The 25,995-nt window shown below is 71.5% G+C and overlaps 6 protein-coding genes across 6 annotated transcripts; 5 read left to right on the top strand and 1 right to left on the bottom strand.

Annotated features, from left to right (window-relative positions):
• Positions 1–2,729: 2,729 nt before the first annotated feature.
• Positions 2,730–3,116, top strand: AURANDRAFT_29511 (hypothetical protein; the record flags this gene model as incomplete). The annotated part of the gene is made up of 1 exon (XM_009040711.1): positions 2,730–3,116. A coding segment is annotated over one exon (387 nt), but the record flags the coding sequence as incomplete, so codon positions are not given.
• A 1,987-nt stretch (positions 3,117–5,103) lies between these two features.
• AURANDRAFT_29248 (hypothetical protein) lies at positions 5,104–5,541 on the top strand (the record flags this gene model as incomplete). The annotated part of the gene is made up of 1 exon (XM_009040712.1): positions 5,104–5,541. One exon carries the CDS (start codon positions 5,104–5,106, stop codon positions 5,539–5,541), a length of 438 nt encoding a protein of 145 aa, XP_009038960.1.
• Positions 5,542–5,550: 9 nt separating this feature from the next.
• AURANDRAFT_65736 (hypothetical protein) lies at positions 5,551–6,404 on the bottom strand (the record flags this gene model as incomplete). Its single annotated transcript, XM_009040672.1, has 2 exons — positions 5,551–6,033; positions 6,075–6,404. The coding sequence occupies 2 exons, from the start codon at positions 6,402–6,404 to the stop codon at positions 5,551–5,553; spliced, it is 813 nt and encodes a 270-aa protein (XP_009038920.1).
• A 217-nt stretch (positions 6,405–6,621) lies between these two features.
• AURANDRAFT_65735 (hypothetical protein) lies at positions 6,622–7,653 on the top strand (the record flags this gene model as incomplete). The annotated part of the gene is made up of 1 exon (XM_009040713.1): positions 6,622–7,653. One exon carries the CDS (start codon positions 6,622–6,624, stop codon positions 7,651–7,653), a length of 1,032 nt encoding a protein of 343 aa, XP_009038961.1.
• Positions 7,654–9,061: 1,408 nt separating this feature from the next.
• Positions 9,062–11,131, top strand: AURANDRAFT_65734 (hypothetical protein; the record flags this gene model as incomplete). Its single annotated transcript, XM_009040714.1, has 1 exon — positions 9,062–11,131. The coding sequence occupies one exon, from the start codon at positions 9,062–9,064 to the stop codon at positions 11,129–11,131; it is 2,070 nt and encodes a 689-aa protein (XP_009038962.1).
• A 1,497-nt stretch (positions 11,132–12,628) lies between these two features.
• Positions 12,629–19,065, top strand: AURANDRAFT_65733 (hypothetical protein; the record flags this gene model as incomplete). Its single annotated transcript, XM_009040715.1, has 5 exons — positions 12,629–13,348; positions 14,064–14,350; positions 14,825–16,964; positions 17,339–17,574; positions 17,874–19,065. The coding sequence occupies 5 exons, from the start codon at positions 12,629–12,631 to the stop codon at positions 19,063–19,065; spliced, it is 4,575 nt and encodes a 1,524-aa protein (XP_009038963.1).
• Positions 19,066–25,995: the final 6,930 nt, after the last annotated feature.

The following is a 25,995-nucleotide window of genomic DNA, read 5'->3' as shown; positions in this document are numbered from 1 at the left end:
AGCCGTCGACGGCGTCGACGGCGCCTTCGTCGTCCGCGACGTTTTAGCGCGCGACGAGTGCGCGCGGCTCGTCGCCGCGGCGGAGGGCTCCGGCTGCTTCGCGACGTTCGACGCCGGCAAGAATCACCACGCGGCGCTCCAGGTCGCCTGCCGGCCCGACGGCGCGTTCATCGACGAGCTGTCGGCGCGGATCGCCCCCCACGTGCCGCGCGCTCGCGACGGGTTCCGCTTCGCGGACAAGGTGAACGCGCGGCTGCGGTTCTACCGCTACGCGGGCGACGGCGTCGAGACGTTCCGGCCGCACGTGGACGCGGGCTTCCCCGGCGGCGGCTGGGTCGACGACGCCTGCGCCTACGACGCCTACGACGGCGCCTACGCGAGCCGCTACACCGTGCTGCTCTACCTCAGCGACGACTTCGAGGGCGGCGAGACGAAGTTCTACGCCGGCGCGAAGCTCGAGGACCTCGTCGCGTCCGTGGCGCCCGTCGCCGGGTCGGCCCTCCTGTTCCCCCAGGCCGTCGGCGACGAGGCGATGGCCGAGGCGCGCAAGGCCTGGCCCTTCCACGAGGGCTCGGCGGCGCGCGGCGGCGCCAAGTACGTGATCCGCACGGACGCGCTCTTCCACGGCGAGGCGACGCCCGTCGACCCCGTCGACCCCCACGTCGCGGCGGTCACCGAAGCCTTCGCGCCGCGGGCCTACGTGGACCGAACATTCCTCGACGCGGCGCGGCGGGCCTATAGTGTGCACATGGGCGTCGAGAACGCCGCGCCGCTGCTCTACGACCTCGCGCGCTTCGTGAAGCCGCGGCGCGTCCTCGAGGTCGGCGCGGGCTACACGTCCCTCTGGCTGCTGAAGGCGCTGGCGGACAACGACTCGGAGCTCGCGAGGATACGCGAGCTGCAGCGCGGCGGCGAGGCGGAGCTGCTCCGCTGGCCCTGGACCGTGGGCGACTACGTCGAAGGCCACGACGCGGTCCCCGCGCGGCTCGTCTGCATCGACGACTGCGCGCACCAGTCCGAGGCCGCGTCGTCGATTCCGACCATCGCCGGCGAGCTCGGGCTCGCGGAGTATTTTTCCTTCGCCAAGGGCGACGCGTGGCTCATGGACGATCTGTACGAGGGCGGGTCCTTCGACCTCTTCTGGCTCGACTTCGGCGTGGGCACGCGCGTCGCGGAGTACGTCGCGAAGATCTGGCCCGCCATCGAGCCGGGCGGCTACCTCGTCTGCCACTCGACGATCACGAACGAGAACACGCGGCTCTGGCTCGACGCCGTGCGGCGCCGCGAGCCCAAGGAGGCGACGGGCATCGACCCGGACCACGTCACGCACGTCTCGCTGCTCGAACCCCACAAGCGCTTCCAGAACGCGCTCACGATACTCCAGAAGCGGCCGCCGGGCTTCGCGGAGCCGCTCTACTCCGTACAGGCCTAACGTGACGCGGTGCTTAACATATCCCGCCGGCGGGATATGTTAGACCATGGCGAGACCGGGGGCCGTCGGCCGGCTGGGCATCCTCAACTGCCGCGGCGTCCGCGCCTCCGGCGTTCGCGGGCTCGGCGCGTGGCCGAAGGCGCGGATCGACTCCCGCCAGCGGCGGAGGTACTTCTCCGTCCTCGACAGGCGGATGAGGTTCACGAGCGCCTCCGGTAGGGCGTAGCTCAGGCAGATGGAGACGATGTTGAAGGCGAGGTCCTGCGAGATGACGAGCCAGAAGAGGAACGGCGACCGCTCGCCGACCTTCCAGGCGAACTGCGCCGTGGTCTGCAGCAGCGTCGAGACCATGGCGACGAGGCTCGCGGCCGCGTTCCGGCGGGCGATGGACGCCATGTCGAGCTGCGTCGTCGATTTCGTGTTGCGCGCGCTCACGAGGATGGGCCGCAGGAACAGGAAGAGGCTGACGATCGACAGGCCGCTGTCCGCGGCGAAGTGGGCCATGATGATCGGCCGCCACCGCCGCCGCATGACCCAGGGGCACATGCCGTGCCGCGCGTGCCGCGCGTCCGCGACGTCCGAGAGCTCCTCCGAGACCCAGAACGGCATGCCGACGATCAGTACGGGCGCGTAGGCGAAGGCCAGGACCTTGAAGACGCGCGAGAGCAGCGGTTCCCTCGCGCCCGGCAGCGCCATGGTCACGACGCGCTGCTTGTAGTACTGGAAAATGTACAAGCTCCACGTCGACGTCGCCCAGAGCGACACCAAGATGGTCTCCTGCACGTAGCAGGCGCGGTTGCTCGCGTCCGCGGGCGTCCACGCGACGTAGAGCAGGAAGACGACGAGCGCGACCCAGTGGACGCAGCAGGACGCGAGCGACCAGCGCTGGGCCACGCCGTGGGTCGCGCTGCCCTCGAAGTCCGCGGCGCGCATGAGCGTGAACGGCGTCGCGAAGACAACGAAGGCGAAGATGGTCGCGAGGGTCGCATCCTTCGACAGGGAGACGACCATTCACACTGGAGCTTGTCAATCGCTGCCCATGACGATCGCAGCCCCGATTGCAGTTCAACAAGTCGGAAACGAGTTTGCCGCGAGCGCTCGACGAGTGTTGCGCCACTGTCCGTCGTCCTCGACCGAGTCTCGGCGCGCCGAAGCGATGTGGGGCTGGGGGAACCAGCAGCCGCAGGCCCCGCCGTCGGACTTCGCGCGCAGCGCGTCCGGCCCGGCGTCACACTCATGGCACGCCGCGCCGCCACCACCCCAATTCCGTAGGTACGAGGCCGCCTTCCGGGAGGCCATGGCGAACGGCGGCGGGGGCGGCGGCCTCTTCGGCGGCGGCGGCGGCGGCCCCTTCGAGCCGGCGGCGGCGCCGCCGCAGCAGCAGGCGTCGAGCCACCCGGCGAACAGCGCGGCCGCGGCCGTCGACGAGCATCGCGGCGCGCCTCCGATAGCCGAGCGCGCGCTCGGCGAGCTGCCGCTCGTGAAGATCACGGAGGAGGACCTGATCCAGGACGGCAACGACGAGTGCTGCGTGTGCCTGGACCCGCAGCGCGTCGGCGACGTCGCGACGAAGCTGCCCTGCGGCCATTTGTACCATTCCGACTGCGTCGTGTCGTGGCTCCGGCGCCACGGCACGTGCCCGAACTGCCGCTACGAGCTCGAGTCGAGCGACGCGCGCTTCGAGAGCGGGCGGCGCTGCCGCATGGCGGCGCGCGTGCCGCGCTACCGCATGCGCGAGCTCGAGCGGCTGGGGGTGCGGGAGCTGCGGGCGCTCGCGGCGGCGCGGGGCAAGGCGTTCCGCGACGTGACGGAGAAGCGGGACCTCATCATGCGCCTCGTGGAGACTGGAGTCGTCCAGCTCGTCAAGGAGGCGCCGCCGAAGGCGCTGGACGTCGACGAGGCGGGCATGCGCGCGACGTGGTCGATCAAGCAGCTCAAGCGGCTCATGGCCGAGATCGGCGTCGACTCGACGAAGTGCGTCGAGAAGGCGGAGCTCGTGGACCACTTGGTGGCGTCGGGGCGCGTGGCCTTCTCCGAGCGGGGGGCTGAATCCAAGGCCATGGACGTGGACGACCTCCCGGCCAAGGGCTGCGAGTCGCCGGAGCTCAAGCGGTCGTCGAGCGCGTCGTCGTCGCCCGCCGCCGACGACCGCGCGGCGGCGGAGAAGCGGCCCCGGCGGCCGGGGGCCGAGGCGCACGACGCCAAGGGCGCGCCCCGGAGCCTCGAGTTCGTGCCGCCGCCCGCGGCCGAGGGCTACTGCTACCGCGAGGACGACGCCGCGGGCAGCCCGCCGCGGCCGCCGCGGTCCCTGCCGCCCGACGACGGGCCCGCGCCGCTCCTCGTCTTCACGCGCCAGGAGCTCGGCGACCTCTCCGTGCGCCGCTTGAAGGACGCGCTCGAGCTCGTCGGCCTCGCGGACGAGCTCCGCGGCTGCAGCGAGAAGGCCGAGCTGAGGTCCCTGTTGGCCAACTCCGGCGACGTCCGCATCCTGCCCTGACTTCGTTCTTAGCAGGCCCCTAATTCACTACGTGTCGGGGACGGACTCGACGAAGGCGATCGCAGACGCATACTGAGCCTTGACCGTCGCTCGCCGCCGCTTGGTTTCTGTCGATGAAAAACGATGTATTGCCTTTCCCGCCCGCCTGGGAAACCGTTTGGCATAATTGGCTTCTTGCTTCGCCGCCTCTGCCAAAGGGCAGACAGCTCTGAGAGCACCGAGGAGAGCGGCTTTCTCGCCAGTTTCGAAGCGGGCCCCTGCCGCCACGAGAGCGACTAGAAATGGGTTCCCCGTCGTCGAGCAGTTGGCGAGCGCGCTGTTCGTGAGCGTGAGGGACGCGTAGCTGCCCAGGAAGACGCAGCCGCCGCCGAGGGCGTCGTCGCGGCCGCCGCGCAGCGCGACGTTCTCGAGGTCGAGCGCGCCGTAGCTCTCCACGGCGACGAGCCGATGGCGGCCGGCCGCGCGCACGGCGCCGTCGCGGACGGTCGCGGCGCCCGACGCCGGCACGACGACCTCGGCGGCGGCGGCGAACGACGACGACCCGAGGTCCACGGCGAGGTCCGCGCACGCGGCGCCCTCGTACGCCGCGAACGCGGCCGCCCACGCCGCCCCGGACGCGACCGCGGCGGCCCCGCCGCCGCCGCCGTCGCAGGTCGCGTTCGTCGTCACCGCCGCCGCGCAGGCGCAGGCGCTGCAGTCGCAGGCGTAGTAATTGTCGTCCTCGAGGATGTCGCAGTCCAAACCGTAGCGCTCGACCCAAAAATCGCAGGTCGCACCGAGGCAGGTGTCGCCGCAGGTGCCCGTCGGCGCGAGGCTCGGTGCAAGGTTTGGCGCCGGCGCGAGGCTCGGTGCAAGGTTTGGCGCCGGTGACGGGACGTCGTCGCCGAGCGTTACCCGGAGCAGCGCCCAGAGCAGCAGGGCTGGGCAGCCTTGCAATCCCATACTGGGTTGCTGGCCGCAGCTGCGCGATGCAACTACGTCAACAAGGCGGCACGTTCACCAATGTTTCACCCTGCCTCGACTGTCTCGAGCCTCGTCGTCGTCGCACGCGCGCCGCAGCTCTCGTCGTCGTCGCACACGCGACAGCTACCCGTGCAAGCACCCAAGCATGCGCGGCACAATCCGCCGCCTCGCGTCGCTCAGCCACGTCGACGCGTCGACCGCCCGGCCGCGCATGGTCGACGTCGGCGGCAAGGCCGTCACGGCGCGGCGCGCCGTGGCGTCCTGCCGCGTCGTCCTGCCCGCGGGGGCCTGGGACGAGCTGTCGTCGTCGGGCTTCGCGTCGAAGAAGGGCCCGGTCCTGACGACGGCGGTCATCGCCGGCGTCCAGGGCGCGAAGCGGACGCACGAGCTCGTGCCGTTCTGCCACAGCGTCGCGCTCGACGGCTGCGACGTCGCCTTCGAGGCCGACGACGCCGCGAGGGCCCTGGACATCACGTGCAGCGTCGCGACGTCGCACCGGACGGGCGTCGAGATGGAGGCGCTCACCGGGTGCTCGGTGGCCGCGCTCGCGGTCTACGACATGTGCAAGGCGCTGAGCCACGACATCGAGATCACGAACCTGCGGCTCCTGGAGAAGTCCGGCGGCAAGGCCGACTTTAAGCGCGGCTAGGGTGAACTGTTACCAGGGGAGCGCCGACCCGTCGGTGTCGAAGAAGGTGCCGCTCTTCGCCAGGTCCAGGTCGTCGACGATGCGCCTGTACAAGCCCGCGGCGCTCGCGGCGGCCGTGAGGTCGCCGCGGTCGCCGGTCATGGGCGTCGCGACGTAGCCCGGATGGAGCAGCGCGACGGCGATGCCCTGGGGCCGGAGGTCCACGGCCATGGACTTGCCCGCGGCGTTGAGCGCGGACTTGCTCATGCGGTACGCGTAGTTCTGGCCCGTCGCCGTGTTGCTCGCGATGCTGCCGAGCTTCGACGACACGTGGGCGATCTTCCCGCCGGGCGACCGCAGGAGGCGCCGCTTGAGCACGGCCTCGGTGACGCGCACGGGGCCCACGGCGTTCGCCGCGAAGACCTTCCCCAGCAGCTTCAGGTCCAGGCCGCCGAGCTGCATGGGCTCGGTCGTGCCCGGGTACGTGTCGACGGCCAGCTGCCACGTCGCGACCTACGTTTTTGATGCTCATCGCTCGTTTCGTCGTCGCGGACGCGGCCGAGACGCGCGCCGGCCGCGTTCACGAGCACGTCGAGCACGACGCCCTCGGCCTGCAGCGCGTCGAAAAAGGCGTCGGTCTTGGCGTCATCCAACACGTCGAGGCCGAGGATGATGCGCACGCGCGCCTCGAGCTGCTCCTCGACGAGGCGCTCGTGGACGTGGGCCGACCGGCCGCGGCAGGCCGAGATGACGCTATGGCCGGCCTTGGCGAATTCGACGGCCAGCTCCGTGCCGATGCCGCCGTTGCCGCCCGTGATGAGCACGGTCAGCGCGGCCGCGCGCAGCGCGGCGAGGAGCAGCACGAGACGTCGCAGCAGCCCCATCGTGAACACTTCAACGTGAACACTTGAATGTGCACCTTTGGCGGTCAACTGGTGGCAAGCCACGATGCGGGCCGTCGACCGGCGTCGAGGCTGCCCGGCCATTGTGCGGCTCGCGCTCGTCGTCGCGTCGACGACCGCGACGAGCTGGCTGGACCTCTACGAGAGCCGGGGCTACTTCGTCTTGCCGAACGTCATACGCGCCGAGCGCGTCGCCGAGATGAGCAACCGCGTCCTGGACCACCTGAAACGCACGGGCGAGACGCACAAGTACATGATGAACGGGAAGAAGCTCGGCGGCTGGTTCATCCCGGGCATCGAGCGCCTGCCCGGCCTGCTCGAGTTCGAGCACGAGATCGCGCGCGACGAGCGCCTCGCGAAGCTGTTGACCGCGATCCTCGGCGACGACTTCTACCTGCTGGAGCGGAGCGAGATCTACGTGAGCCGCGTCGGCAACTGGCACGCCGACGACCTCTACGGCGCCTTCGATTTGTACGCCACCGGCCTGAGCTTCGTCGACGACACGTGGTGCCCCGCGTCCGGCGCCGCGCGGCTCCCGCCGATGGCCAAGCCGAACGTCCGGGACCGGGCGCCGCCGACGACGGACGCGGCCATCTGCGCCGCGGGCCGCGAGTTCGGCTTCGGCAAGGGCACGACCTTCTGGGCCGACGACCGCGGCGAGACCCGGCGCGTCACGACGGTAGCCCTCTACCTCGAGGACCACGCGTTCGACGACGGCGGCCTGAGCATCGCGCCCTACACGCACGACAACGCGACGCGCCACGCCGAGGTGCTCGCGCGGCTCGACCCCTACCACGCGGACCACCGGCCCGAGTCCGAGACGCCCTACGACCAGATCCGGAGCCGGCCCGGCGACGCCGTCGTCTTCGACTCGCGGCTCATCCACCGGGGCGCGCGGGAGGCCTACGCGGACCACGCGCGGGACCTGGCGCGGGACCGGCGCACGGTCGTCTCCTTCTCCTTCGGGCGGAAGAACGGCGTCTCCGAGGCGTTCAGCCGGGGCATGCGGTTCCGCACGGACATGCTCGTCAACGAAACGATCTGCGCGGCGGACGGCCGGGAGCGGGAGCACGGCGACCCGGACTTCGGGTCCGCCTGCGCGTTCCGGGCCGTGCGGCGGGACCTGCGCGACCGCCCCATGCGCGGCTACCCGGACGGCGAGCCGTGGCTCGCGACGCGGAGGACGCTCGCGCGGCGGCGCGCGCACCACCACCCCGCGGGAGACTACTAGGTAACCGTGGCCTCGAGCTCGGCGCCCCAGAAGCCCGGGTAGATGCGCTCGAGCATGCCGTCGCCGAAGACGTAGGACGTCTCCGCGCAGGTCGGGTTCTCGCGCGCGACGCGCGCGGTGACGACCGCGCCGAGGTCCGCGTCCGTCAGATTCCGCGCAAAGTAGGCGTTGAAGCGCCCGCGCGTCGCGTTCTTGCCCGTCGGGTAGAGCTTGCAGTCCCGCGCCGCGGCGCCGTAGGTCGCGACGTCGTCGCTGCCGTCGAGCTTGACGACGTTGCCGAGCTTGCAGCCGTCGACCTCGACCCACCGCATCCAGTCCTTGTTCCACGTCGCCTCCTTGACGCCCGGCGCCGTCGTCAGGTCCTTGATCACGAGGTCGTGGCGCAGGGCCGCGCCGACGAAGAGCTCCTCGCTCGAGACGCCGGGCCAGAACGACGGCTTCGTCCGGACCCATCGCCTCGCGTCCCCGGACGCGCGCAGCTCGTCGAGGGATGTGTCCCCGTAGCCCGGGAACATGAGGTCCGACGCCGCCATCATGTCGAACCACTCTTTCGTGGGCTTGGCGTCCCAGCGGCGGAGCTGCGTCCCGTTGAGCACGAGCTCGTAGGCCTCGGGCTCGCGCGCGTCCGTCAAAAGAGCGTCGAGGAACGTCCTCGCGACCGCCGCCGCGCCCCACCACTGCATCTCGATCTGCGCCCACAACGCGTCGGGCTCCGCCAAGCTCCGCGTCGCCATGGCGAGGATGGCCGCGTCGTCGCGGAAGACGAGGTGGCTGTCGAAGCGGAATTTCGCGACGACGTCGACGGGGTGCCGCGAGTGGGCCTCGAGGTGGTCGAGCATGCGCACGGCGACGGCGTGCTTGTACCACTGGCGCAGCCAGAAGGGCAACCGGTCCTGGGCGCGCCGCTCCGCATCCGCGAGCTCGCGGATGTGCACGACGTGCTCGCGGAACGCGTGGCGGATCCTCGCGGCGTCGTACGGCGGCTCGGTGACGACGAGCACGGCCACGGGGTGGCCGAGGCCCGCGTGCAGGGCCCGGGCCACGGCCGCCTGGCTCTCGAGGCTCGCGGCGCTCTCGCGGTACGTCGCCGGCAATAAAATGGCAGCCCGGCAGCCCGTGGCGTTGAACGCGCCGAGGATGCAGCGGCGCGGCGCCGGCTGCGTCGGCAAGCGGCCCTTCTGCAGCGTCTCGAAGACGTCCGGCCAGAACGCGGCCGTCCGCCAGTCGCGCGCGGAAGCGCGGCCGAGGAGCACGAGGGCTGCCAAGAGCCGCGACGCGACCATCGTCCGCGTCGCGGCAGCCGAGGCACGGTCGGCTCGTTGAGCCGTTGGGTGCGCTTTGGCCGCGCAGCGCAAAACCGAGGCTGCCCCCATCGCGCGCGCGTCGCAGCGCCTTTTCGCCGGCCGCCATGAACCAGGGCAAGCGCCAGTCGGCGCGGCCCGGCGACTACTCGGCGAAAGGCGTGGGGAAGATCCCCGCGGAGGTCAAGGCCATGGCGCGCCAGATGGGCATCCCCGCGTCGGAGCTCGCCAACGCCGACGGCATGTGGCAGAAGCTGACGAAGATGTCGGAGGAGGACCCCGACGGCTACAGCGAGCTGCTCACGGAGAGCGCCAAGCACATGGCCAAGGCCAACGGCGACGAGCTCGCCGAGGGCATGGAGCCCGACGACGCCAAGGCGAACGAGCTCATGTCGAAGCTCATGACGCCCGACGCGCTGACGCCGGCGGCGGGCTACGTCATCAAGGCGGCGCTCAAGTACAACGGCGGCAAGCTCATGATCAACTGCTGCGCGCACCCGGCGCTCCAGCCGCCCAACGACGCCGCGGGGCTGCCCGTGGACGTGAAATCCCAAAAACCCGGCTGGTCGTCCGCGTCGGGCCTGCAGATCCCCATGGTCGTCGGCTCGGCGCGGCCCTGCGCCGTCGCCGGCGCCGGCGACCAGGTCGGCAGCGGCCAGGCCATCGACGTGCTCTTCCACCCCTGGGTCCTGGACCAGGTCGCGGCCGAGGGGCCCCGGTCGCCGTTCAAGCGCGACGTCTCCGCGCTCGCCGTGCGCTGGGTCGCGGCGGAGTCGAAGCTCGCCGTCGACACGGACGCCAAGAGCTGGAAGCACATCAACTCCAAGTACAAGGGCGGCGGCGGCAAGGCCGGCGACGAGCCTGTGGCTTTTCCCCTGGACGAGGTCTCGTTCCAGTCCGCGCCCCCCGGCTCCCGGGAGAAGAAGAAGGCGCCGCCCAAGGACGTCAAGCCGAACGCCGAGGCGACGGGCGTCGCCGCGTCGCCGGAGAGCCTCCTCGCGCGCGCGCGGGGCCTCGCCGCGGACCGCGAGAAGGAGAACGGGCTGGCCATGAAGCTGCCCGAGACGGCGGCCCAGAAGAAGAAGGTCATGATCCAGGAGGTGGCCCCCGACGACGCCCTCGAGGCGTCGACCGACGGCTTCGACATCTCGAGCGACGCGCCGGCGAAGCCGAAGAAGCCCGCGGTGACGAAGGGCTTCCTCGCGGGCGACAAGGCGAAGCAGGCCAAGCCCCTCTACCCGAACGGGAGCTCGCAGGGCGACTCGCAGAAGGAGGGCACCTACAGCCGCTTCATGTCCAAGTGCAAGGTCGTCGACACGACGCAGATGACCAAGGAGGAACAGGACGCCGCGCTCCGCAAGCACGCCGAGGGCGGCCAGGTGGGCAACAAGCCCGCGGCGGCGGCGCCGAAGCCGCCGGCGGAGCCCGACTATTCCACCAAGGCCTTCGACAAGATCACCAAGGGCTTCCTCGACGACGACACGAAGCCGTCGCTCTACGGCGACGACGAGGCGGCGACGCGCGACTCGAGGGTCGCGGACCCGGTCTTCGACGCGATGATGGCCGACGTCGACAGGGAGTTCTCGAACGCGACGAAGAAAGCCGCGGCGCCGGCCGACGACGACGACGACGGCACCATCGACCAGCTGCGATCCTTCGCGGACAAGCTCGACTTCGGCGGCATGTTCGGCGACTTTGGGAAGCCGGAGCCGGCGCCCGCGGAGAAGTTCCCCGAGAAGCCCGAGGTTGAGCGCGAGGCCCCCAGGAAGCGCGAGAAGAAGGGCGTCCTCAAGGACTTCAAGGAGGGCTTCATCGCCACGGCCGACGCCAAGGCGACGGACCGCCTCAACGCCGCCAAGGCCGCCAAGGCCGCCGCGCCGCCGCCGCCGCCGCCCGCCGCGGCGGCGGCCGCGGACGCGCCGGGCTTCGCGTACGAGTCCAAGGACCTCGAGCGCGACGCGTCGGGCCGGCGGCGCGTCCAGATCGTCGCCAAGCTCGACGGCGCCGCGTCCATGAAGGACGTCGACCTGGACGTCTCCGGCGCGACGCTCCGCCTCAAGGTCGACCGCCGCAAGGCGAAGATTGCGCTCCCCTTCGCCGCGGACCCGGCGGCCGCGTCGGCGAAATTCTCCAAGAAGAAGCAGCAGCTCACGGTCGTGCTGACGTCCGACGCTTAATTAAGGGCAGTGCCTCCCGAGGCAGTGGGCGCAGCTCACGGTCGTGCTGACGTCCGACGCTTAATAAGGGCAGTGCCTCCCGAGGCAGTGGGCGAAGCACGCGTCCACCGCGCGGTCGTCGCGGTGGCGGCTCGAGCGCCGCGCGTCGCGCGCGCACTCGAGCCAGCACCGGTCGTAGGCGGACCGGGGCGCCGCCGGCGCCGGCGACGCGCCGCAGGAGGCGAGCGACGCCTTGGCCTCCGCCGTGTAGGCCGCGAGCGCGGGCCGGTCGAGCTCGTAGCGGACGACGCGCGACCCGGCGATCGAGCTCGACCCGTGGTCGTCGTCGAAGACGCCGGGCACGCCGCGGTGCACGTAGAAGTAGATGGCGCCGCCGTCGACGAGGAACCCGTCCGCCGGGTGGTCGCTCGAGCGGCCGAGGCTCGCGGGCGTCGAGTTCAGCAAACGGCGGAACGCGGAGAACGCGACGCCGTCGCAGGAGACGGCCAGCGCGACGTAGGCGTCGTCGCGATCCGCGCCGTTGCGCACGACGGGGAAGAGGCCCAGGAACGTCGACGCGTCGACGGGGTTCGCGTTGACGGCCGCGAAGTAGACGTTGTCGCCCGCGGCGGGCGCCGCGCACGCGCCGCGCGGCGCGAACGCCGCGACGTCCGCGGGGAAGAAGGGCCCCAGGAGCGTCGCCGGGTCCCCGAGGCCGGCGACGGCGCCCGCGGCGGCCTGGACGGAGCGCCCGCCGAAGCCGCCGTCGGCGGTGCGGTTCCGCGCGAGGTTCGCGCGCGCCAGCAAAACGACGCGGCCGCGCGCCGCCGCCGCGGACACGCGGCCGTCGTACTCGCAGTAGGTGCCCGTGCGCGGCCGGCGGTCGATGCCGCCGGCGTGGGCGCCGCCGAGGACGACGGGCGCCCGCGCGACGTCGGCCCTCGCGAGCGCCTCCAAACCCTCTCGCGTCAAAGCGACGGGCCCCGCCGCGCGGACGCCCGGCCGCGCGGGATCGCGCTCGTCGAAGAGGCCGCCGAAGGCGTGGAGGGCGCCGCCGGCGAGGAGAAAGCCCACGTTGTGCGCGACGGCGTCGCCGCGGAAGAGCTCGACGGGCGCCGCGTCCGCGCACGCGCCGCCGGCCGGGCTCCGCAGCTCGGCGTCGCAGCCCGTCCAGACGACCGCGGAGATGTTGGCGCCGTCCGCCGAGGGGAAGGACCCGCGTCGCGCCGCGAGCCACGCGCCGCCGCCGCCGACGTCGAGCACGGACAGGTAGCGCGCCGGGTCCGTCGGCGCGAAGCGATGGACGACGCGCGCCGACGAGATGAGCGACGCGTCGAAGGCGCCGTCGTCGCCGCCGACGCAGAGGCTCGGGGTGCACATGCGCCGCTCGCGCACGGCCAGCGCGGGCAGCGCGAGCAGGATCGCGAGCGCCGCGCCCATCGCGGGCAGCATTTCATACATCCATGCTCGACGCTTCAATCAGTTCTTCATCATCGGCCGTTTTGGGCTCAACAAAACATGGCCGAGTCCTCCGCCTCGCAGACGGCGGCGTCGCGCGCCGTGGAGGTGTCGGACGGGAAGCGGTTCCAGCTCTGGGGCACGCAGTGCTCCGAGGCCGCGCGCAAGGGCATGCTCCTCGACGAGGTCGCCGTCTACAGCGTCACGGACGCGCGCACGGCGGACCGCATCACGAAGCTCGCGCTCAAGCTCCCCGGCGCGCCCTTTTCCGAGATCTGCGACGGCTGCGCCTGCGTCGGCGGCAACGTGCTGAGCTTCGCGCGCGCGCTCGCCAGGGCGCCGGGCGCGACGCGCGTCACGGGCGTCGAGCTCGACGCGACGCGCTTCGAATTCCTCAAGCACAACGTCGAGACCGCGGGCCTCGACGCGACGTGCCTCCACGGCGACATCGCCGCCGCGACGGCCGCCGAGGAACCGGCGGAGGTCTCCGGCGACCTCGCGGCCGCGCGCGCCGCGGTCCGCCGCGCGGACCTCCTCTTCCTCGACCCTCCGTGGGGCGGGCCCGAGGTCTCCGCGCGGCCCATGGGCTCCGTGTCCTTCGACATGTCCGGCGTCGACCTCGCGGCTCTGTGCGCGCGCTGCAACGCGCCGGGCTTCCGCTGCAAGCACGTGTTGCTGAAGCTGCCGCCGAACTACGACACGGACGCGCTGAAGGCGGCGCTGAAGGGCGTCGCGGACGTGCGGCTCGAGACGGCGCTGCGGAAGATGATCCTGGCGGTCGTGAGCTTCCGCCGGGTCGGCGGGGACGCAAAAAACATTGGGGAGCTGTTTCCAGCTGGACCGTTGTGAACGAATCGTGTTCGGACGGTCGTTTTTGTGCTTCCGACGCATGGCAGAAATCCCGATTTTCGTCGAAACTTGTCGATTCGACGATCGTTCTGTGCTACCGACGCATAGGTTTCGTTCTCCTGCGAAAATGGCTTCATTTCTCGGACTTTCGATTTTCACAGTTCCCTACGTCAAACCGGGTTCCACGCCTAGCACTCCCTAGTGCTACGCGCTAGTGATCCGCGCGCCAGGACTACGGGAGGGGAAATCCGCGATAGCGGTCGGGCCGCGCGACCGTCGTTCCCCGTGTGGTGCGGCGCCGCTGCCCAATGACCCTGGACAAAGCGGCGGCTGGAACGAGACGGGATTTGTTGAAGTTCAAGTTGAACTTGCGATCTATGTTGAACTTAAAGTTGAAGTTACACATGGCGTCCGGAAGCACGTCTTTGCGCCGGACTCGCGCGTCCCGACGAAGCGAGAGATTCACAACAATCCAAACACGATGCGTTCACAACACTCCGGCTGGAAACAGCTCCCCGATGTTTTTGGCGGGGACGCGGCGGAGGAGGACGCGGCGGAGGCGCCCGCGGAAGCCGCGGCCAAAGAGGAGGCGCCCGCGGAGTAAGTCGAACACGCATGCTGCCGAATTTTAGTACTTCTCTAGTAGAAAGCCTCCCTCTCGCCGTTCGAGAACCCCGTCTGCTCGATGGCGATTTTGGCGGGGCCGCGGTTCGCGCTCCCGAGGATCCGCCGCTTGTCGCGCGAGTGCGACGAGCAGCACGGGCTCGTGGGATCGAGCTTGCGCGGCGTGATCTGGGCCGCGCGGCGCATCGCGAGGAGGATCGCGCTCACCCACGCCGTGCACTCCTCCTTCGACGCGGTCCGGAGCACGTACGACCGCTTGGGATGCACGACGGTGAATTCGGTGGGCAGCACCGAGACGACGCTCTGGATGTCCTTCACCTTGAGCCATTCCTGCGGCTCATCTTTCGGCCGCCGATAGTAGGCGAGCGCGAGCTGGTCGTCGCGGCCCGTCGTGCTCTCGCGGCCGCCGGCGAAGTAGCAGAGCTTGAAGAAGCGCTTCGTGCGCGAGCCGCCGATGTGCGTCTCGCCGGATTTCTTGCGCTTGACCAGCCAGCCCTGCATCTGCAGCTCGCTGCCCTGGCGCTCCAAGCGCGGCATTGCGATGCGTTTGTTCTGGTCGGGTGGGCTGCCCACCCGTGGGCTGCCGCGCCGCGAAATTCACGCGACAGCCCGAATCGGCTTCAGCAAAATACAATGTTTCCCACGCGAGAGCAGCGTCATCGGCATCAACAAAGGCGTTGCTGCTTCGAAGCCCATGCCGCCGATGGTCTTGTGATGGAAGTTTAGCTCGCGCTACCCTAGACGAAGAGGCGGAAGGCCTTTTCCGACAGCGGCCATGTACAGTTTCAACTGGTCCGAGCTCTTCGACAGCGCCTGCAAGCCGGACGCGCCGTACTCGACCCAAGGGTCCGGCGACGGCGGCGACGACGACTTGGGCATCGACTTCGAGGATGCCTGGGACGCGACGGGCGCCACGGCGTCGACGCGGCCGCAGGCCTACAGCGAGGCGTTCTCCGACGACTCGGTGCACCGCGCGAGCAACGCGGACGCGGACAAGTTCCTGCTGAGCCCGGGGTCGACGGGCGACCTGACGCGGACGGGCCTCAAGGAGTACCACAGCCCCTACTTTAACACGGAGAAGCGGTCCGTGGTGGCGCAAAGAGCCGACGGCGAGCGCGAGACCGTGCGGCGCGCGCTCGCCGTGCACCACGCGCTCGTCCTGGAAAAACGCGTGTCGATGCACATCCTCGCGCGGCCCCTGAGCCGCTGGGACGCCACGGCGCGGCTCTGGCGCTTCGAGCCCGGCGACGTCGTGGAGTGCGAGGGCGCGGACATGCGCTGGCGCCTCGCGGTCGTGACGGCCGCGCGCGACGGCGAGAGGGACGGCGCCGCCGTCGTCTACTCCGTCGTGAGCGCCGCGGGCTTCTCGCACGGCTACGGCGGGCCGCGCCCCGCGCCGCGCGTCGCGCGCGAGGCGACGCTGGCCTACTGGGGCGTGGCGCCCCTGGTCTGGCAGGCGCACGCGCTCGTGTCGCTCGAGGCGCGCATGAGGTTTCAGGAGGGCCACGGCGACGACTTCGAGTCGATCCCCTACGTCGACCACGGCAAGGCCGCGTACCGGCGCTGGCTCCGGGACGAGCGCAACGGCGCCTTCGCGGCGCGCTACGACCGGTCCCCCCAGGGGGCGCGCCAGGCGCTCAAGGACCTGCTCATCGAGCCCTTCAGGCGCATCGCGGAGGCCGTCGGCGACTGGGAGTTCGAGGCGGGCAAGGCGAGCACGTACCTCTACTTGGCTTGCATGGGCAGCGGCCTCCTCTCCGTGTTAGCGACGCTGCTGCTCCAGTGCGGCTTCCCCGCGGTCGTCCTCATGTACACGCTCTACGCGGGCCGCTCCGACGGCGACGTCGCCGCGCTCTGCAGCGACCGCGCCGCGAGCGTCGACGCCAAGGGCCACGGCGCGCGCTTCACCAAGGCCGCGATCGAGCTCGTCGTCGTGCTCTACCTCGTCAAGGTCATCCCCGACTCCTACCACAAGTTCTTCTTCCCGAGCCACAGCAAGGACGGCGTCGACCGCCTCATCAGCATCCGGGCGCTCGTCGCGCGCAAGGAGGCGGACACGGTGCTCATGAAGATCGGATATCGGCTCCACACCTTCATGAACTCGGCCTTCGAGGTCCTCCTCTACTCGCTGAACATGTACCTCCTGTTCTACCACGACTCGCCCCTGGAGGTCATCCTGAATTCGCTCATGATCGAGTTCATCTTGGATCTGGACGAGTACCTCGCGGACAGCCCGCACATCGACACGAACTTCCGCTACCTCCGGTCCGCGGCCGTGGAGATGGTCTTGCTGCTCTACGTGCCCAAGAAGAGCCTCAAGGAGCTCAAGATCACGGGCCCGAAGGAACGGCGCTTCGCCGACGGCAGGAAGGACGCGAGGGCGCGGAACGACGACGCCGTCGACGCGTCGCTGCAGGAGTACTACGGCGAGAAGGACGTCGAGCGCTACGGCCTCTTCGCGCGCTTCGGCCAGCGCCACGGCATCGGCCACTGGAAGAAGGGCATCTTCAACCGCTACGCGAGCTACCGCACGGGCGAAGCTCTCCCGCGCTGGCTCGAGATCCTGTTCAAGCCCGGCGACGCGCACCACTACGAAAAGGCGCTCGCGACGTCCGTGCCCTACGGCACGCTCGAGGGGTTCCAGGTCGAGGGCGTGCGCACCCTGCGGCGCTTCATCGAGCACAACGCGCCGGGGCTCGTCGCGACGATCAACCGCGCGCCGCTGCTCGGCGACGTGCTCAAGACGGCGACGTGCCAGCGCATCTGGTCCGCGATCCGGGGCTACAACGGCGACGGCGAGCCGCTCGTGGGCTGCGGCAAGGCGCGGCGGTGCCTCGTCGTCGTCGACGCGTGCTTCGAGTGCGGGACCGCGTGGGTGTTGCTCTTCGCGTTCCCCGTGACCGCGCTGGCCGTGTCCGCGTGGGTGCCCCTCTGCTACGGGCCCTACCGCTAAGGGAGGGAACGTGCGCGCCTCAGAAGCCCCAGCGGCTCCGGCGGCGCGGCGGCCGGGCCTCGTCGTCGCGGTCGAGGTCGTAGGCCTCGAGCGCGCGCGCGTCGCTCGGCCGGCGGCCGCCGCCGCCGCGCTGCGCCTCCTGGAGCATGCCCGGCGGGAAGCCGCGCTGGAAGTCGAGCATCTGGGCCCGGCCGCTGGCGTGGCGCTGGAAGTCGTCGTCGAAGCGGTCCAGCTCCACGGCGTCCGCGTCCATATTCTCGATGGTGTCCATCGTCCGCTCGTCGCCGCGGCGGTCGCGCTCCTTCGTGATGGTCCGGCTCCGGTCGCCGATGCGCCGCGCGCAGGAGATGGTCTCGCTGCCGCCGCCGCGGACCTGCTCGCGGCGCTCGCTGACCATCGGGCCGCCGCCGTGCTGGCTCGAGTGGCTCGTGACCGTGCGGCTCCGGCCGTCGCCGGAGATGACCGTGGACGAGCTCATCATCGTGAAGGACCCGCCGCCGCCGCCCGCGCCCCGCTCGTGGAGCCGGTCCATGTCCATGTCGCCGCCGAAGCCGCCGAGCATGCCGCCGCCCATCATCTGGTCCATGAGGGCGAAGGGGTCGCGCCGCTCGAGGCGCCGGTCGTCGTCGCGGCGGTCGCCGCGGTCCCGGGACCGCTCCGGGCGGCCCGTGAAGAACGGGTCGTCGAAGGGGTCGCGCCCGCCCCACATCGTCGTCGGACAACGACGAACGAAGAACTCGATCGAGCTAGCTGCCCGGTTGGACACTTGCACGGGTTCATTTTGAAGGGCAACATCGTCTTTGGGGGAAGGCATGGGCCTCTCTTAGCGAGAGCCTCGCCGCAGCAAGATCCCCGCAGTTCGCCCTCCCTGACGCCTAGGTCGACCATGTCCGGCTTCGAGGCCCACATGGACAAGACGCTCTTCGCGAACCTCAAGCTCAGCGACGGGCGCGAGGCGCAGGCGCGGGAGCTGCTCGACGACAAGATCCACCGCCTCGGCGGCGCGGCGCCGTACCTCTCTGCCGCCAACGACGACCTCATCCAGGAGGTCGCCGCGGACCTCGCGGAGGCGAAGCGGTGCCTCGCCGAGGCCCGGGCGCCGTCGCTGCGGCGGCTGCTCTCGAGCTTCGCGCGGAAGCACGCGGCGCGCGAATTGAAGCTCCTCAACGGCGACGCGGCGCCCGCGCCGGCCGTCGACGTGGCGCCGGCCGCCGGCGACGTCGCGGCCCTCGCCGCCGAGCTCGCCGAGGCGAAGCGGCTGCTCGCGCGCGCGTCGCGGCCCGCCGTGAAGAAGCTCGCCGCGTCGTTCGTTCGCAAGACGGCCGCGCGCGAGCTCGAGCTCCTCAACGGCGACGGCGGCGCGCCGGCGGCGGCGGCGACGAAGCTGCCGGACGCCGCGCCGCCGGCGCCGAGGAAGAAGCAGGGGCCCGCGCCCCAGTTCCCGCCGGCGCCCTCGCGGCTCGAGCCCAAGCCCGCGCGCACGCCGACGCTCGACGACGACGACGCGGGCGAGCTCGCCTTCGACGGCGGCGTGCCCGTGGACCCGCGCCTGCGCATCCCCGGCGAGGAGCGGAAGCTCGAGGCGCTCATGGCGAAGATCGACCTCACGAAGCCGCCGGCGAAGCCGCCGGCGAAGCCGCCGGCGAAGCAGCGGCCGCCGCCGGCGCGCTTCGCGCCCGAGCGGCCGCCGAGCGAGGGCCTGAAGAAGGTCGCGGCGCAGGCGCCCGCGGTCGTCCGCTCTCGGCCTTCGCGCGGAAGCCCGAGGCGGCGCCGGCGACGCCGACGCCCGCGGCGGCGCCGGCGAAGCCGGGCGCGGTGCACCATCGCCGCGCGGCGGCCGCGGACCGCGCGCGCGACCGTGCCGCCGAGCGGTCCGCGGCCGCCGAGAAGGCCGTGCGCCGGGCGGCGCCGCCCGCCGGGACCGCGGGCGAGGCCGTCGCGGCGCGCGCGGACGAGCCCGCGGCCGCCGCCGCGACGGAGGCCGAGGAGGCCGCGCCCGCGGCCAGGTACGCTCTCAAGAAGAACCGGGACGCGGTCGCCGGCGAGATGCTGCGGGACCTCGAGGCGATGAAGGGCGCGGCCGCGGAGGCGATCTACGTCGAGGGCATCGCCGCGGGGCGCGACGCCGAGGCGTCGGAGGCCCGGGCGCGGGCCGAGGCCAAAGCCGCGGAGGAGGAGGCGCTCGCCGCGGCGTTCCACCGCGCGACGGCGCCGCCGGCGGCGCCCAAGCCCGCGCCCAAGCCCGCGCCGGCGCCCCGGCGGCGCCGGCCGCCCGGGCCCGACCCCTACGCGGGATTAGGCGACGACAGCGACGACGAGGTCTACTGCCCGCCGCCGCGGCCGCTCGCGGGCGGCGGCGGCGGCGGCGCGCCGCGGAAGATCGAGACCGCGGCGCCGGCGGCGGCGGAGGGCCCGGTCTTCACGCCCATCACGAAGTTCGGCTGGGACCAGGGCGACGAGCACAGCGCGTGGGTCAACGTCGTCGTGGGGTTGGCGGGCGTCGAAAACGCCGCAAAGGTCACGTGCGACGTCCAAACGGACGCCTTCGACCTCAAGGTCCTGGGCCTGCGCGGCGCCAACTACCGGCTGAAAAAAACGGCGCTCGACGACGACGTCGTGCCGTCGGCGAGCCGCCACGTCGTCAAGAGCGGGCGCGTGACCGTCAAACTCCACAAGAAGCCGAGGCGGGACGGCGACGGGAAGACGACCTACCCGGCGTGGACGGCCCTGACCTGCGCCGGCGGCGACCAGGAGAAGGCGAAGCGCAGCGCGCCGCGCTTCGACGGCAACGCCGGGGGCCTGGCCTACGACGTCTGCAAGAATTTGTACGACAGCGGCGACCCCGACGTCCGCGCGCGCGTCGGCGAGGCCATCGCGCGGAACCGGGACCGCGTCTTCGCCGACGGCACGGACGACCCGCTGGAGGACATCCTGAAGAACGCGCCGGAAGGCGCGCGGACCAAGGGCCTCCTGGACCCCGCGGCGCTCCTCCGAACGCAGAACGTCCTCGCGGGCAAGAAGCACGTCCGCGACGACTAACGCTTATTAGGCGAGGCCGTCGGGGGGCGTCGCGTTGCGGCTGCAGGCGATGTGGAGGTCGTGGTCCGTCATCGTGATGTAGCCGGCGACGTGCTCGACGAGGTTCTCGGGCAGCCGCGCGAGGCTCGACCGCTCGCACGCGTTGCCCGCGAAGAGGAGCTCGAGGCGCGTCTGGTGCCGCGAGTAGCGCTCGTCGAGGATGCCCAGAGAGCGCCGCGCCTGCCGCTCCTCGTTGCCCCGCAGGTAGGTGGCGAAGGCGGCCTGGATGTGCTTCTTGGCCGCGTCGTACGCGCGCCGCGCGTCGTCGAGCTCCGCCTCGGTCGCCTGGGCAGGACAAGAGAGATTCAACGTCGCTTCAACGTGAGTGTTCCGCGCGCGCGCGTTCCGGGAAAAGCATTCACGCTTCGAGACCGTTCCGAGAGATGATCGCTCGTCCAAAAATCAGCCGAAACGAGTGGAAAACGGCCGAGAAAGGAGCCTTTGAAGTTGGGAATTTCGCTCTCTTTTCCTGCCCTGTCCGTCGCGGACGGCGCCGCGTGGGCCCGCTTGAGCTCCTGGCGCGCCTTGGCGAAGGCCTTGACGCGCCGCTTCGCCGCCGCGTAGACCTCGGCGGACACGGTCGTCGCCTTGAGCACGACGTGCGCGTCGGAGACGACCTGGAGCCGGCCCGACGCCTCCAGTTCGGCCAACGAGCCGCCGCCGGAGAACTCCTTGAGGTAGCCGTCGTGGCGCAGGGACACCAGCCAGAGCTTCTCGAAGGGGAGGGGCACGCGCCCGGCCAGCGGCAGCACGACCTCCGGGTCCGTCACGCCCTCCAAGCGCACGCACCACCGCAATAGCGTCGAATCCTCGCCGACCTCGACGTGGCCGCCGACGCAGCGCTTCGTCGGGTCCGACGCCGAGTCGTCCTCGCTCTCCTCGACCAAGTCCACGAGGTGGCGCCAGGACGTCGCCCCGCCGAAGCCGCCGAAGACCCAGGGCGCCGCGTAGGACGAGGGAGCCGAGACTCTCACGAACGTCTCGCCCCAGACGTAGGCCCACGCGTAGACCCCGGGCCGGTCCACCGTGACGCCGCGCCGCAGCACGCCGCTCCGCTCCGTCAGGTCCGGCGCGCGCGTGACGCCCGCGTGGGGCGCGAAGGCCTTGCCCGTCATGCGCCCCGTCGACGCGCGGAACTGCAGGAGCAGGACCTCGCTCGGGTCCGCGTCCGGGCCCTCCGCGGTCTCGAAGTCGACGCCCACGGGCCCCGCCTTGCCCCGCTCGCCGGCCACGCGCGGCGTCTCGGCGACGGAGTCGTAGGACGCGACGGACCCGTCGTAGAGCTCGGGCACGGACCCGCCGTCGGAGAGCAGCGGCGCGGCCGCCGACCGCTCGGACCGGAAGAGGCGCTGCACGGCCGTCGGCGCCTCGCCCGGCGCGCCGCCCTTCAGCGTCGGCTGCGCCGCGCGGCCCCGCAGGTCCCGGCCCTCGCCCCCGAAGGAGAGGAGCATGGGGTCCATGGGCGTGCAGAAGAGCGCGACCGAATCCACCCCGTCGCGCGACGACGCGATGGCCTCCACGGACAGCGCCAACGCCCCGCCGGCGCCGTCGAGCCAGAAGACGAAGGGCTCGCGCTTCCGCGGCTCGACGCCCCCCGCGAAGGCCGCCTCGACCTGCGCGATCGCGCGCGCCTGTGTGCAAATCAACCAGTGAGCTGGGACGTCGGGGCCAAACTTGAGAATTCTCGAGCTCGGTCAAATCGAAGTCGATTCGGCTGATTTTTGGACGAATCGATTGCTCTTAGCGAGTTCTCGAAGCACGGCGGAAGTGCTCGTGTCAAAACATTCGCATACGCGCACATTGAAGTCGGGTTGAAGATTTGAATTCCACACAGGCGCGCGCGCGGTCCTCGGGCGTCCGGAACGGCAGATCCCGGAGCGTCCGCGGCGCCGCGCCCATCTTCACCAAATCCGCGGCGCCGGCGCTCCAGATGGCCACGCGCAGGTCCCGCGACACGCAGATGACGGCGAGCATGGAGTCCTCGAGCTCCTGCCAGAGCGCGGCCTCGGCGGGCGTCGCCGCGACGGCTAAATTCCGCGGCGCCTCGATGAGCTTCCCCGTGCGCGTCCGGCTGCAGCGGAAGGCGCAGAAGAGGCACTCCGACGTGATCAGCGCCTTCCAGGGGATCGCGCGCCAGCGGTAGCCGTAGGACGACGCGAGGCCCGGCGTGACGCAAATAATGGCTAAATCGATCGCGTTGATGAGGCCGATGATGAAGAGCAGCACGGACGAGCTCTTCCAGTGCATGTCGATGGCGAACTCCGGCGTCATGCGCAGCGCCATGAGCGAGCTCAGCGACGAGTAGAAGAGGCTGCAGACGCAGACCTGGGCAGCACAAGGGTGCGACATTCCCAGCTTCAAAGGCTCCTATCTCGGTCGTTTTCCGCTCGTTTCGGCTGATTTTTGGACGAGCGATCATCTCTCGGAGCGCTCTCGAAGCGTGGGTGCTGTTTCCGAAACGCGCGCGCGCGGAACACTCACGTTGAAGCGACGTTGAATCACCCTTTTGCTGCCCTGACGCAGACGGCCCAAAAGCAGACGTTGAACTGGCAGACCCACCGCGGACGCACGGCCTCGCACGTGCCGTCGCGCAGCTTCGCGTGGCGGTCCCGCACGCTCGACGAGATGAAGGTGCAGAGCACGGCGTAGTAGATCGTCGTCACGAGGAAGAACATGAAGAGCCTGCGCGGGGGTTCGGTTTCGCGGCGGAACCGGCGCGCGTCCCGACGGCGCCGCGGCGCGCGTGTCCGTGGACCGCGGGGGCGCCGACGCGATGACGTAGGTCGCCGTGATCAGCAGCACGAAGCCCCCGTAGTAGAGGTCGCTGTAGTCGTAGGAGTTGATGATCAGGTGCACGCCGAAGCCCATGACGATGATGACGAAGGGCGCGTAGTCCAGGCGCTCCGTGAAGAGGTCGCCGATGGCCTGGCGCTTCTCCGGCGGGCGCGGCCGGCGCGCCATGGCGGCGGCGAGAGCGGCGGGGCGACGGGCGGCGTCAAGGCGGATGCGCGCGTCGAGGGGCAGAGATTGCTTCGGCGTCGATGACGGCCGAGCTCGACAGGGTTGCTGCACCTCGATCGACCTCAGCGTTTGTGGCGAGAGTCGCGCTTGCGTTCATCGCAGGCTCCGCGTGTCGTCGGCCGCGCCCTGCTCCGCGACCACCATGCGCCTCACCGCGCTGCTCATGCTAGTGACACCAATCGCCTACGCCGCCGACGAGGCCGCGAGCGCCGACGCGGAGGCCAAGATGCCACCGAAGCTCTCGAAAGAAGAGGTCGAGAAGGAGATGAACCTCATGCACGACTTCTGGTGCCACCCGGGCGCCGGCCGCGCGGAGACGGCGCTCTGCGCCCAGATCCAGAAGCGCGCCGACGACCCGGACCACCGGCCGGACCGGTCCGACGACATGAAGAAGCAGGTGGAGGCGATGCACGCGGCCTACTGCGCCGTCGGCGACAACGCCGACGCGCGGCACCCGTGCCTCATGTGGAGCTCCAAGGAGGCGCGCCACCGAAAACGCAAGCTCGCGCGGCAGCAGCACAAGCCCGAGTTCATGTCGCTCTAGGACGCGCGGCCTCCGGACGCGTCGTCGCCCTCGGGCTCGCGTAAGGCGGCCTCCTCGCGACGTCTAGGACGCTCCGGGGGTTTACGACGCCTCGCGAGAAAGACACGCTCCAGGCTTACTAGAGGCACTTGCCCTTGAGGCTCTTGGGCACCTTGAGGCACCGCTTCGGGTCGAGCTTCTTCGCGAGGATCGTCGAGTAGAGCGCGGCGGGCTCGAGGACGCCCGCGACCGTCGCGGGCTGCAGGTTCCCGAGCGCCGCGAGGCACTTGGACGCGGCGCGGCTCTTCGACGACTCCACGAGCAGCTCCGGCAGGCCCACGAGGAGCAGCCCCTTGGGCCAGGAGCCCTCGGGCGGCGTCGTCGGCGGCGCGCGCAGGAACCTGGGCAGCACAAGGGTGATTCAACGTCGCTTCAACGTGAGTGTTTTGCGCGTGCGCGTTACGGAAAACACATCCACGCTTCGAGACCGTTCCGAGAGATGATCGCTCGTCCAAAAATCAGCCAAAACGAGTGGAAAATGGCCGAGATCGGAGCCTTTGAAGTTGGGAATTTCGCTCTCTTGTGCTGCCCTGGCAGGAACGCGCCGCCCGCGCACTCGACCATGTCCTTCAGGTCCGGGTTCGCGGGCAGCTTCGCGACGTCGTGGGCGCCCGGCGCGACGGCGACGGCGTAGCCCGCGAGGACCTTGACGCCCTTGGCGTTCGCCGCGAGGGACGCGGCGAGCGAGAAGCGCCACTCCTTCTCGCGCGCCGCGTCGACGACGGCGTACGCCGCCTCGTCCACTCTGGCCTTGGCCTTGCCGCAGGCGTAGAGCCAGTCGGCGGAGACGACGTGGTCCGCGACGGACACGGCGGCGAGGAGCTTCATGGTCCGCTTGAGCTCGGGCGCGGTGACGACGTGCGTCGCCGTGCGCGGCGTGCCCTGCTCCGCGCGCATGTCCCGGAGGCACTTCTGCTCGCGCGCGCCGACGTCGACGCCCGTGAAGAGCACGCGCACCTTGTCCGCGCGGGGCGACTTGGGCGGCGACGCCGCGCCCTTGGGCGGCCGGCCGCGGCGCCGCGGCTCCGACGCCTGCGACGCCGGCGGCGACGGCGCGGCCGCGGGTTCGCCGCGCTTCGGCCGCTTCGACGCCGCCGACGACGCGTCGTCGTCCTCGGCCTCCTGCGACGCGGCCTTGGGCGGCCGGCCGCGCTTGGGCTTCGGCGCCGGCGCCGCGGGCTTGCCCCGCTTCGCCTTCGGCGCCTCCTCCGCCGCGTCCTCCGCCGCGGCGCCGCGCTTCGGCCGCCGCGCGGCCACGGGCGTCGGCGCGGCCTCCTCCTCCTCCTCTTCCTCCTCCTCGGGCTCGGGCTCGGGCTCGGGCGCCGCGGCCTTTTTGGGGCCGCGCTTCTGCTTGCCCTCCTTGTACGGCGCCGGCGCGGCGCCGCGCTTGGGCCGCCGCGACGCGACGGGCTCCTCCTCTTCCTCCTCCTCCTCCTCCTCGGGCTCCGGCTCGGGCGCGGCGGCCTTCTTCGGGCGGCCGCGCTTGGGTTTGGCCGGCGCGGCGTCCTCCGGCGCCTCGGCGGCCGGCGCGGCGTCCTCCGGCGCCTCCGCCGCCGCCGCGGAGCCGCGCTTCGGCCGCCGCGCGGCGACGGGCGTCGGCGCGGCCTCCTCTTCCTCCTCCTCCTCCTCCGGGCTCGGGCTCCGCCGCGGGCTCCGCCGCGGGCGCGGGCGCCTCCGCGGGCGCGGGCGCCTCGACGCTCTTCTTCGGCGGCCGGCCGCGGCGCTTCTTCGGCGGCGCCGCGTCCGCGGCGGGCGCCGCGTCCGGCGCGCGGCCCGCGTCGATGTTCTCGCCGCGTCGCGGGTCGCTGAGGCTCGCCGTGAAGCCCCGGCGCAGGTCGACGCCCGGCGGCGGCGCCGGCGCCGGGGCCTCGTCGTCGTCGTCGTCGAAGGCGAAGGCCTCGCCGCCCCGCGCGGACGACTTGGCCGACGCCTCGGCGGACCGGCGGCGCCGCGGCGACGCGGACGCGGGCCCCGCGGGCGTGAGCCGGTCCGCGGCCGCGGCCGCGCCGGCGAGCACGCCCGGCGACGCGAGGGCCGGCGCCAGGGGCGGCGGCAGCGCCGCGTCGAGGCCGTCGCCGGGCAGCGACGTCCGGTCGCTCCGCGGCGACGACGGCTTCTCGCTCCGCGGCGACGACGGCGCGGGCGCCGCCGGCGCCGCCGCGCCGCGCCGCCGTCCGCCGCCGGCGCCGGCGCGTCCTCCTCGTCGTCCGCCGCCGGCGGCGCCGCGTCGTCCTCGTCGCCGAGGGACGTGCGGTCGCTCGCGGCGGCCTCCGGGAGCTGCGTCTCGTCGCCGGCGTCGTCGTCGTCCGAGCGCGCGTC

This window comes from Aureococcus anophagefferens, assembly GCF_000186865.1.
Source record: "Aureococcus anophagefferens unplaced genomic scaffold AURANscaffold_16, whole genome shotgun sequence".
NCBI classification, from domain to species: Eukaryota; class Pelagophyceae; order Pelagomonadales; family Pelagomonadaceae; genus Aureococcus; species Aureococcus anophagefferens.
The sequence above is the reverse complement of the archived record's forward strand: the minus strand, read 5'-3'. Positions and strand labels throughout refer to the sequence as shown.